The 12271-nt window shown below is 38.9% G+C and overlaps 2 protein-coding genes across 2 annotated transcripts; one reads left to right on the forward strand and one right to left on the reverse strand.

Moving 5' to 3' along the window:
* Positions 1–2638: 2638 nt before the first annotated feature.
* Positions 2639–6085, forward strand: LOC131316122 (uncharacterized). Its single transcript, XM_058345403.1, has 8 exons — positions 2639–3558; positions 3642–3776; positions 3953–4824; positions 4927–5017; positions 5146–5265; positions 5359–5574; positions 5696–5805; positions 5905–6085. The coding sequence occupies exons 1-8, from the start codon at positions 2998–3000 to the stop codon at positions 6053–6055; spliced, it is 2256 nt and encodes a 751-aa protein (XP_058201386.1). The 5' UTR covers positions 2639–2997; the 3' UTR covers positions 6056–6085.
* Positions 6086–7376: 1291 nt separating this feature from the next.
* LOC131317136 (uncharacterized) lies at positions 7377–10351 on the reverse strand. The gene is made up of 4 exons (XM_058346706.1): positions 10228–10351; positions 9694–9775; positions 8474–9579; positions 7377–8344 (listed from the first exon to the last, which is right to left on the reverse strand). The coding sequence occupies exons 1-4, from the start codon at positions 10349–10351 to the stop codon at positions 7377–7379; spliced, it is 2280 nt and encodes a 759-aa protein (XP_058202689.1).
* Positions 10352–12271: the final 1920 nt, after the last annotated feature.

Consider the following 12271-nt stretch of genomic DNA (forward strand, 5'->3'; position numbering starts at 1 on the left):
GGGCGCGGAAATGTGTTTTAGCCGTAGTGGCTCCGATCATCTTCGACTCGGTCTGGTTTCGACTATCTTCTCATAAGTTGAACTTTATTATTTTTATTGATTCGTTTCCATTATCTTTTGGTACTTTGAAAATCCTATTTGTTAGCAGAGAGTTGGTCTTGATCCGATTTAGAATGAGGGGGATACGAGCGTCTCATCGAAATGATGTGTTTATTGACTCACTGGGGGTAAAATGGTCATACTTTTTGATTTACAAACGACAATGGATCAAAACCACTTTGGTTAGTAACAAGATTCAACAAGCTTTCTAACGGTTCTAAGCACGCGCAAATCGAATTTCGGGAGTATCCGTGGCATGCTGCGAACATTTTGGGCAATTTTGGGTATGCGCATGGGGCGCCCTCAAGTGCGCCTGAGGCACACATCATTGCGCCTGGGGCGCATTGAACCTGCACAACACGTCAAATTTTGCGGGCTCGCCTCGTACACTTCCGAACTCCAATTTAAGCGTAATTCGAACCAGTTGAAAGCTTGTTTAGTTTACTTTCTAACCCAAGTGTTCTATATTCAAACTCATTAATACATCAAAGGAAGTGACAATTTTGCCCTTAGTGGATCAAAATACTATCCATTTTGGCAAAATGCTCGCATAACTCTCATTTTGAATCAGATCAAGACATATTTTATATTTATGATTAGGGTTTCCAAAGTTTTAAAAGATGGTGGAATTCAAACTATACAAGTAGTCAGATTTTGTTCTTTGAAAATGGGTAGAAATCATACACTGTAAAAAACATCGGAGCCTTTGAGGCTAAAACACATTCTAAGTTTCTTTTCGTGCTCAAATCCCTTGTTCTGAAGTATTTCTTCATGGGAGGCTTAATTATTCATCCTAAAAGCCTAACAGACTTATGATTTCGTCCTCCCATTCTTAGCTATTTAAGATTCCGTCCTCCTCTTAGTTTTTATGCCGTTTCTGCCCTTTTTTCATTGTTTACCTATTATATATATTATATATATAATATAGAGAGAGACTGGAATTTGGGGACGAAACCATAAATCTTTCCATCCTCGCGAGAGTGCCGTTTCTTCTGGGTTGCAGTTCTGCGAAATCCTCGCGTCCTCGTCCCGAGATTGTCGTGATCGATATCAATCGACATATCCATCCTAAACGGAAATAATCCATTCGAATTTGGGGCTGAAATTTTTTGGAAAACCTTTCTCTGTATAAACCCAAACCAGTCGAAGAATCAAATCCCATACGTCCTCCATTTTTCCGAATACCGTCGGCGCCCAACGGCGAATGCACTCCCCCGTCCAATCCGAATGGGGTTTTTACCGGAAAACTTCGCGACGGAAAAAATCAATCAAGTCGTACGCGGTTGAAGAATCTGGCGGAGAAGAAGGTGACGAATCCGACATGGTCAGATTAAGTAAGTATATCCCTTAAACCCCTTTTTGTTCTTCGGTTGTTTTGTTTGGTTTTCCTAATTGGAGCGAAGTTACGCTTATTTAACTGATTGGTTTACGGCCATTGTTCTAAATTTGTTGCCGTTTGTCACGATAAGGCATCAATCAGTTGGGTAATTGGCTGGGTTCAGTAAGATTGAAGCCGATACACCCAAAAATAACCTAATATGATATCTATCCTTTAGTGTGCGTGTTGCATTTCATGATTTCAATGTTAACAGTAATGTATTGTTGTAATCGGCATGGTAATGTTACCGTGTATCCTCGTGGTAATTTAACCATTTAACCATGTAACGGTTTGATTATGTTATGTTATTTCCGGTTTTGATGGTAATTTACCCATGTTTTAAGAAACAATAGCAATGTGAAATATGACCATGTGTTGTCCGGTTTGCCAAATTGATCATTGAAGAAGTCAAACAAATATATGGTAAATTTATCATATTAATCGACAATATTCATCTTTAACGGAATCCATCCATTCGAATTTGGAGCTCAAACTTTTTTGACAAATGGGAAAAAATGCAAATATGTGGTCAACTGATCATGTTAAATTCATAAAATTGTTTATGTCATGTTTTTTTAAAATCGGCTCGAAGTTATACTAGGCATGGTAATTTAACATTGTAATCGTTATGGTAATTTAACCATGTAATACCATGGTAATTTAACCATCAAAGTGTTTGATATATGCATTTCTATCGTTTGGTTGGCCAACTTGGTCAATGAGTAATGCATGGTAATATGGGGTCAAACTGTTTGACATCCTGAATTCATTGTCAAGTGATGCTAGCAGCCAAGACCTGTCTACTTGAAACTAGCCAATAATTATTTATTAGAGTTTCCTTAAACATGGTCACTTTATCATGCACACTTTTAGCATGGTCAGCGTATCATGTCTGGTTGGACAAAGTAATCAATTATTGCAAAAAAAAAAAAAAGTCAAAACCTTTTTTTTTTTCGAAATAATTGATTTTGCATGACTTAAGTTTGGCCAATACAAGTTTTGAGTGTAAAAATTTCATGATTCATACATTATCCAGTCTTGTGTGATCATGAAAGCTTCATGAACACTCTCCATATTTGCCTCCCTTTTAATGACCTAATAGAATGTCCAACATTATTTCAGGAGTTAAGCCTACTAATGTGGAAGGGGGAGCTAAGTTGAAACAAAAAGCAGTGGATTTAAATGATGCGGTAGTTGCCGATACGCCACCCTCAAAGTTAAAAGGTATAAGACCACAAGCAAATCATGATGTGGAAGGGTCCTCGAAGGTTCGCACAAGATTTGGGAGTGTAGCATGAGGGATTAAGGCAAAACATCCTCGACTGGTTGTGGAAGAGTCCGCGCCGAAACGCACAAGATCTGGGAGTGTAGCGCAAGGAATTAAGGGCAAACTTCCTCGTTCAAGGAAAGATCGAGATGTAAATGAGGGGGGAATACGTGAGACAGCGTATCGTGCAAGCCTAAATGGCATAAAGACATTAATTGAGGAGCTGAATTTGAGTGATGATCACAAGAAAATCATGAAGAAAACTCCATTCTGGAAGATTTTCAAGTCCATTATTGAGAACAAGTTGACATCCGCGCATTGTCGAAAAAGCGACAAAATTATTGTCAAGATCATCAACGCATATGATCCAGACACTGGTGGGTTTACATTGGGAGGCAAGACTATTAGGATAACACGAGATGACATATTTAGTATATTTGGCATAACAGGGGGTTCTGAAAAGGCCAGTTTCAAGTATGGATCCAGAGAAGGAGTTGAAATGGTGAGAAGAGGTTTTATCGAAGCAGAACGTTTATCGAGTTCATCGCTAAAGGAACTTGTGAAACAGTATGTGGTTAAAAACAACAAGGCCGGAAGGCAAGATTTTGTATGGCTACTGTGTGCCTACCTATTACATAGTCTTTTTTTCCCCGCCGAGACAACTGTGAAATGGGTATATTTGGAACGTGTTGAGGACTTGGAACGATTACGAAACTATGATTGGTGTGGGGCGATTCTGGATGAACTAATGACATCAATAAGACAGCATCATGATGACCCAAGGAGGGTGTCAAGGTGTGTCGTGGTTCTTCTGGTAAGTAGTTTGCTATTTTAAACTACTTTTTGAAGTTGTGAACAAATATGATGCATTTACTATGTTTCTTCTAAAATTTGCAGTACTGGCTATGCGAGCACACCAATCTAGTGAAGCCCCTCAATACCGAAGAATCACTGGGTATAATTAAGTGGAGGACGATGGATTTGGTAAATGCGTTTAGGGAAATAGCACTCAATGAGCTTGAATCTGATCAAGTATGTGTTTTATTAAATGTACTTGGCAAAATCCCTTTTATTGGATGTTAGATTCGACGCTTGTTCAATCCTAGTTTTTTGAAAATGATCATGTTTGCTATCTTGTAGTCATTGAATCTTGGTACTTTAATCATAACGGTAACCTGCAGTGACATGTTTGATTTCCAATTCATCAGGTGGTTTCATGGCAACAAAATGTTCATGATACCAATATGGTTTCTGGGAACATAGACAATGGCGATGCTGGAATGTCGAGGGAAAAGATTGGAAATGAGTGGAGAAATGGTTCAGCAAAGTATGGTAATGGGACTCAATGTAGTAAGCGTAAACATGCATTGGTGATCGGTAAAAAGGGGGATTCAGCGAGAATGATAAGGAATCAGGACAGTGTGCACACGGTGGAGGATTTCTTGAAACAGGGCAGTTTGCACATGGAATATGGTGTTGAAATTGCATCACGGATCAGTTATATTCGGGACAGTGGCCCTAGTGTTGAATACATCAGTAATCCAACAGAACATGATCAGAATTCAAGTGTAATTGGTGAGCTCCGTGACCAAATAGCGAATATGAAGGACCATATGAAACAGATTGAGGAGATACATGCGAGAGAAATTGCAATCAAGGACAAGAAGATTGAAAGCTTGGATGAAACTGTTTTGGTCCTACTGAGTGAAAACAGTAAACTATGGGATCAACTTACGGAGACAGCGGTACACGAAGTGACGCAGAAATACAGACCCATGACACCGGAGGAGCAAGAGCGTTCTATGATTACCCGTCTGAAAGCAAGGATGAGGAAGGACACCGAAAAAGAGGACTACGAGTATGGACAGAAACATAAGAGACACACATCAGAATCGTCAAAAGTAGATGCAGAAGTCGACCCCAAAGGAGTGATCGATGTTGATAATTTTATCGCAGGGCCAGAAAAGGGACCTTTTAAGCCTAAACCGATTAGAAACCTTAGGACAAACGCAGTGCATCGTCTACTCTCGAGCGAGGAGAAAGCTAAGATTAAAAAAATGTGGGATGAAGCCTATAGTAGGTAAAATTCTGCACCTGAGCCTTATAATTTGGTATTTCATTCTATATGTTCTAAATATTCTGAAGAACAAATTGACCATGTCACTCACTCGTTTGTATGCAGCACGATTATATGGTCAGGGACCGTTGTGGGATGTTCCGTGTTTGTTGAAGATATCCGTCAACTCATTGTTGATTCTGCGATATCAGGGAATGTAAGTGAATAATGGAATGTCAAGTTTATGAATTTTATTGCGTTTAGTCGTTGGTTTAATGATCTTCATTAGTTTTTGACCTGTCATGACATATAATGATAAAATTCAAATGACATATGGTTTCATAGGTTATTGATGCATATGTGGAGATTCTATCAACTGAGCAAGGTAGTGTGGCAGATCAGATGCAGGGTGATTGCACACAAGGGACGAACAAGACGGTTTATGTATTCACGTGCAGTTTTTTGGTAAGATGCGACCTTGCTGAGTATTCACTAACACAAGATGAACTTTAAGATCACATTCATCCTGTGTTTATTTTACGTTAATGTCGGGTGCAGACAATGCTAGGGTGTAAGTGTCCTATAGAACGCAAAAAAATACTTGAAAGAATGATGCCGCAAACGGCTTCTTACCGATACTTGATGTTTCCAATCCACTTTGGTTATCATTGGACATTACTTGTCCTCGACAATGAAGAGGGGAGCTGGAAGTTTTACAATTCTATGAGGGAAAGAACCGAGGTGGATGCCCACTATAAGGCAGCGGAACAACTGGTAATATGTTTTTCCATAACTTGTATGTCATGAAATGTTTTTCCATAACTTTTATCATTATACGTGTATGGTCAACTTATCATGTTATATTCACCAACTGTTCACGATGGTTTTGTGTCAGAAAAATCAAGTGGAAAGTTATTGGAAAAGCACTAGAGATGGGTTGCTAACAACCCAGGATTGCGAACCCATAGTGACAGTCCAAGACAGTCCCCAACAGGAAGATAGCAGGTGAGCTTGGATGAAACTGATCTACATGACACACGATTTCTAAGAACGCTCAGCGTAATATGGTCAACTTATCATGTTAATTTTTTTTTTTGGTTTCAGCCTCGATTGCGGTGTTATTGTGTGTTATATCATCCGGCAATACTATCGAGACGAAGAAATCGCGCCGATCCTAAGGAAAGCAGCATGTCATAAAATCCGGTCTGAAATAGTTAAAGCATTCCTAAGTGGTGCAGGCCATTTGTGGAGTTAGGATAGTAGTAGATGGTATTCCCAACGTCGTCTTTGCTAACTCTTTGAACTTAGGATGATGTTAGTTGTTTATGGAATTTTTTTTGGGATAATTGGATGTTTAGTGTTTGTTTAATGGATGATGTTTTTATATTTTGCATGCACCAGGCATGATTGTGAATACAGTTTTGGGTGTATGCTTTGCAATTGTTTGTACAACATGTCCAGGTGGTTTTGGGCGTTTGGTTCACTATTATTTTGATTGCCATTCAGAATATATTCTTTTGATTGTGGGCATTTGAAATTGTAAAGTAAAATTTAGCCCTGATTCGGGCAACTAATCATGAATTATGTTTGCCTCAAGATACTTTTTGAATCATGTAAAAGTTGGCCAACATCTCATGGTTTGTTGATAATATTCTGCAAGGTTAGATCATGTTGAACAGTTCATGACAAATAGGACTATGGTCATTTCCTTTGCGGAATATACTTATCATGTTATATTGATCCCCAACAAGGAAAAAGGAATAGGTATTGGACAACTTGAAATCATTAAACCGGTTGTGTAAGATAACCAAAATTGTGTTGTAATAGTTCCAGTTGCATTGTATCATGGCCAGTTTATAACATAAAAACTTTAGAAAACATTCAGAGAATTGGAATTCGCCACATTATTTCATGAGACGTGACATGATAAGTTGACCACCATTGCAAATAAATTCGAATTGAAAAGTTGTTCCCAAATATCTTTTAATTTTCGTGGTCATATTCTTCAGTGATCTTATGTCATGAAACATGTTTTTATTACCATGAAAGCAGTGTCACTTTACTGAATCATGATTCGCAACCTTTTCGAATGAGATATGACATGATAAGTTGACCATAAATTAAAATCGGATTCGAATTGATTAGTTGATAAAAAAAAATTTACTTGTTCTTTTGCTAGTCATATACTTCGTTGATTTCATTGCAAGAAAACATGATTTTATTACCATGAAAACAGTGTTAGTTCAGAAGCATATACAATCATATCAGGCCAAATAAATCTGCACCTTTGACATTAACATAAAACTCCTAAAACAAAGTCTTGCTGCGTAAGGCGGAACATGAAACCACAACATAAATAAAACTTGCTTCCTACGAATAAACGAGAACCTACATATCCGGGTTAACCGCACGTATTATTTAATAACTAAAAAAAAATTGCATGAGTTCCGTGCTAAAGGCACTTATTTAGAGTTCCCAAGTTCCTTCGCAACACTTTTGGCAAAGTTACATAGCATCTTTGCATGTTTGGCGATTGTGTTTCCCCATCTTGCCACACCTCCCACATCTAATAAAAGTTATGTTCTCCCCCTTGAGGGAATTCGCTTATTCTTGGGTCGTCCGGGTGGCTTTTTGCAAAGTGGAGGAAGTATAAAATCCTCAACAACCGGACGCTCGGGCATCCACACAGTTGGTATCGGGTGGATCGAGGTGGAGTAAGAGGCACGGAATGTTTGTGAAAAGTAATAGGGGTCAACATACTCGGTAATATCCTTCCCACTCGAAGAAAGCACGATAACAGCGTGGGCACATGGAAACCCAGTAAGTTGCCATTTCTGGCATGAGCAAATGCGCCTAATAATGTCAACTGTTACGTTAGGAAAAGAGTGCACCTCATAGACACCATCACCGGCTGTGCTGACTACCCATGTCCTCGACTCATTGAATGATGCCCTCATCCTCTTGTCCATTTCTGGGCAAATTTGGCACCCCCATTTGCTTGCTTCTTCTCTCCTCTCTGACATTAGGTTCATGATCTTCTTTCTCAGCTCATCAACAAGAATTGTGATCGGAAGGTGCCTCTCAGCCTCGATCCACGCATTGAATGATTCGGCAACATTGGATGTCATTTCGCCGTACCGTTGACCCCGAAAAAATGCATTGCTCCAATTTTCATGGCGTAAATTTGTTAGGAATTCTTCCACCTTACCATCATAATGACTCAAAAGCTTAGTCATATTTTGGTGGAAAATCTCCCGTGTAGGAGCATACGCACATCGAACAAACTCACTCACCACCCTCTCTCTATAAGCTCTGGTTGTTCCTTTCAAATGATCTCTCAAATTCCTCTTCAAGTGGAGAAGACAATACCCATGACCGGACTCTGGAAATATGTCCCGCCTAGCCATAAGCAACCCCGTATGACGGTCCGATATGAAGGTGATATCCCTCCCAGGCACAAGTATTGATCGTAAATGCTCCAAAAACCAACGCCAATTTTCATAAGTTTCACCATCAACAATTGCAAAACAGATTAGAAAAATTCCTGCAATATATCACCAAAACAGAACATGATAACTACATTAAACACAACATTATAGGAGTAAAATCCACCATCATACAGATGAATAGAACATGTTACACTAAATTAATCGCATATTTGAACTGTATATACCTTGGTTGCCGTTCTTCCCGGTGGCTGCCATTATTGTCCCCCTATACCTCCCTTTAAGATGGGTTGCGTCCAGGAAAATTAGGGGCCGACACTGATTGAATCCTTGCACACATGCACCGAAAGCAACAAACAACCTTTTGAACCGTTTAGTTTCCTCGTCAATTTGCAATTCGATGTGGCTGCCCGGGTTTGTGCTTTTAGCTGCACCAACATACCATTTCAAACACGAGAAAGATTTCACATAGTCACCGAACACGAGACTCCTGGCCTTCTCAATTCCCCACCATGCCTGGTGGTACGAGATATTTAGTCCATAATCTCTTTTAATACCTTTAATAACATCAACAGGCTTTGTTTGGTGTTTGCCCCTAACATCATCGCCAACTAAGTCAGCAACCAACTCCGCAGTGGCATGCGGGTTTGTAAACGTCCGTACGGCAAAACCACATGTGTGAGCTAGGTCCATACCTAAGATATGGAAAGACTCATTCCCCGGCATTATTCTGGCATGCACATGCCACATGCATTTTTTGACCGTTCGATATTTGCATTGGGCAGTAACACGAACCTTGTCATTTTTTGACAAAGTATATTCGAACCCCCGCTTGATAGCAAACTTTCGCAACACGTTTTTGAAATCCAAAGCGCCACCCTCAAACCTTTGACCAACAGCTGTAATACCATCTGACCAATCAGAAGATAGCAACTTCACTTTTTTGTGGGAACAGAACGACGGAATGACGTCGTCATCGTCGACAATCATGGTCTGCTTGCCCTTAGTAGTATTAGATTTTGCAGTAGGGGTAGCTTGAACGGCCTCATCCATGAAAAACTTTGCACCATCTCTGACCGTGATCATAATATCATCGATACCAGCAAGCTCAGCATTTTGGAACATGGTTGTCAAATCGTCATCGTTGTCCAATATTATATGATCTGTATCGTTGAGAGAGTAGTTCAATATGACAGAATCTGGGTCAAGATCGGACCACCGGGCACATATTTTATTGATGACAGTGCTAAAATCATGCCCTGGATTCATCCGAATGGCTGCAAACTTGCCATCATGTTGACACATCATGATTAATTCACTTGCCATGTCAGTCCTGCATGGAATACAAATTGTCAGTTAAACCACATTTGTACATAGTGTTAGAATGGAAAAAACAGACAAACTCATTTTACGGTAATGTAACCATAAAATGAAATGATAATTTAACCATCTAATCACAATACAATTTGAGTAACTACTTTTTTCTTGTGATAATTTAGCCATGAATTTTTCATTTCCGGTTGGCCAACCTGAACAATAAAAAAAAAATTGCAAACTTTGTGGTCAAATGATCATGTCGTATTCCTAAAATTGTTATGGTAATTTAACCATGTAACAGATTGATTGTGTAATGTTATTTCTTGTTTTAATGGTAATTTAACCATGTATTTTGAAACAAGAACAATGGGAAATATGATTTTTTGTCGTTCAGTTGGCCAACTTCATCAATGAATAAGGCGTAAAAATGTAAAACCAAGTGAGTCTGCTAAGCCCACACCAAAGATACATGGTGACTTTTAAGCAATATATGGATTGAGCAACCAAACCCATTTCATGGTAAATGATGCAAACAAGTAACCATGAAAAAACAAGAAACAAGGGGGTTTGCTTAGACTACAAAACCAGGCAAATAATACAACAAATTACCATGAAACTAACACCAAAAACACTACAATTTCATGGACAATGGTCAGGAGCGTACCTTGTTTCAGAAACGATGATGAAGAAGGACGAGGATGAAGAAGGACGAGGATGAGTATGAATAAGGACGAGGATGAAGAAACAGACATGGGAGTTAAATATGGAGAAAAACCGTCATCTACCATCCGAAATTAAAGGAATTGAGAAATTAAAGGGATTTGTGGGAAGTTTGAAAGTTTGAAATTAGGGATCTCTTCCTTCCCCCTGTTCAATCTCTAGTTTATTTGAAACAAGATTTAGCCGTAACTGAAGGGATTGGAATTCATCCATCCCTCCCTCTCTCTCTCTCTCTCTCTCTCTCTCTCTCTCTCTCTCTCTCTCTCTCTCTCTCTCTCTCTGTCTTCATCCGTCCCCCCAGTCTCTCTCTCTCTCTCTCTCTCTCTCTCATACGTGTAATATCTATATATCAATATATAAAACAGAATCAATATAATAAAATATAATAAAGGGTAATAGAGGTAATTTATATATTGCAAGGATGAAATCATAAGCATGAAAAAAGGGGAGGATGGATTCTTACATAATATGTAAAAATAGGATGGATATTTAAATATTCCTTTCTTCATTGCTTAAGTGTTTCAAAGAATTCGTAGAGCAACCACACTTCCTCGAAACGTACGAAAAATCATTTTGTCATCAAGATTCGGTAAAAACTAGGCTTAAATATTTATGTAGCCAAATGTGGGTGTTTTCAAGCACCGACCCGACAAAAAATTGAGAATGTTTCCAAATGAGAATACCCAAACGGATTGAAAATATTCAATATGCTTCAACCTACCGCAACCACATTACCAACTATGACCTTCTTTGCCACCACAATGCATCAATAACATTCTTGATTCGGGAATGTAGCAATTTCACATTCATAGGGTTGAGATTCACCACAGATTCAAAATCACCACCTGAACCTGAAAGAAATGTCAATCTTATTGAAGTTGTGGTGAAAATTTATCGAAAACTTAAGAATTCTCAGTAGCTCGCGGGTAGTTTTTTTTTACTATTCATAATATTCCCATTCCATTTTTTAGCGTCCGGTGGTGGTGGCCTCGGCACATGTTGTTGTGAGATGAATTTAAATTCCGATAAGTATAAAAAGTTGTATTTTTCTAACTTTATCGAAGTAAAAAATTCTCAATATTTTTTATGTCAGCGCTGGTCGTTCTGATTGTATTATGGCGAGTGAATCAAATTTGGCTCAAAAGTATTTCATATTGTTTTTTTTTTAGTTGAGGATAGTCTGAACGTTGTATTTGTCATAGTGGTTTGAATTGTGGCGATGAGTTTTAAAAATTAAAATATCTCGATCCAAAACAAATTATGAAAATTCTCGATTTTTTTACATTGCAAAATTCTGTAAATACATATTCTCTCTCAGTATTGGATATTTTGTTTCCGGAATGACGGCGGTAGATTCTAATATTGTTTGCATTTTAAACTATTTTTTGTGTTGGGTGGTGGTGAAATCGTCGTGGAAGTGATGGTGAAGTGACGGTGGTAGAGTGCTAGAGAGGTGATCGTGGTGGTGCTAACAGGTTAGATGACGGAGGTTGCGAAAGTGAAGTCGTGTTATATTGGCCCCGCGGCTGTCGACTGTATTGATGGGGTCATGGGTTGGTCAAATGACGGTGGTGGTGGTGGTTTGGTAGTCGTAGTGGACCTAGTGGTCATGTGGTAGTGTTCGTGGTGTAGAAACGACCGGATTCGGCTTTGAAAGCCTCGCCATGGGTGAATGCTAATGATTTGATTTCATGTGGAAAGCCCGATGAACTGCTTGGAACTATTACAGAATGAACGAATACCCTAGAGCTAGAGTTTTGAGTTCCAAAGAGAACTTAGAATGTGTGAAAGGGCGCGAAAACGTGTTTTAGCCTTAGTCGCTCCGACCATCTTTGAATCGGTCTGGGTTCGACTATCTTATCATAAGTTAAACTTTATTATTTTTATTGATTCATTTTCATTATCTTTTGGTACTTTGAAAATCCTATTTGTAAGAAGAGAAGTGGTCTTGATCTGATTTAGAATGAGGGGGATACGAGCGTCTCATC

The sequence above is a fragment of the Rhododendron vialii genome, chromosome 2a (genome assembly GCF_030253575.1).
Source record: "Rhododendron vialii isolate Sample 1 chromosome 2a, ASM3025357v1".
Classification (NCBI taxonomy): domain Eukaryota; kingdom Viridiplantae; phylum Streptophyta; class Magnoliopsida; order Ericales; family Ericaceae; genus Rhododendron; species Rhododendron vialii.

What these genes read in the sequence shown, in the direction of transcription:
- LOC131316122 (XM_058345403.1), top strand. Translation starts at nt 2,998, where the DNA reads ATGAAGAAAACTCCATTCTGGAAGATTTTCAAGTCCATTATTGAGAAC. An exon ending in TGGGATGAAGCCTATAGTAG is followed by an intron (nt 4,825 to 4,926) that starts GTAAAATTCTGC and finishes GTTTGTATGCAG; the next exon opens with CACGATTATATGGTCAGGGA. An exon ending in ATAAGGCAGCGGAACAACTG is followed by an intron (nt 5,575 to 5,695) that starts GTAATATGTTTT and finishes GTTTTGTGTCAG; the next exon opens with AAAAATCAAGTGGAAAGTTA.
- LOC131317136 (XM_058346706.1), bottom strand. Translation starts at nt 10,351, where the DNA reads ATGGTAGATGACGGTTTTTCTCCATATTTAACTCCCATGTCTGTTTCT. An exon ending in ATCATCGTTTCTGAAACAAG is followed by an intron (nt 9,776 to 10,227) that starts GTACGCTCCTGA and finishes TTTATTGTTCAG; the next exon opens with GTTGGCCAACCGGAAATGAA. An exon ending in CGGGAAGAACGGCAACCAAG is followed by an intron (nt 8,345 to 8,473) that starts GTATATACAGTT and finishes GATATATTGCAG; the next exon opens with GAATTTTTCTAATCTGTTTT.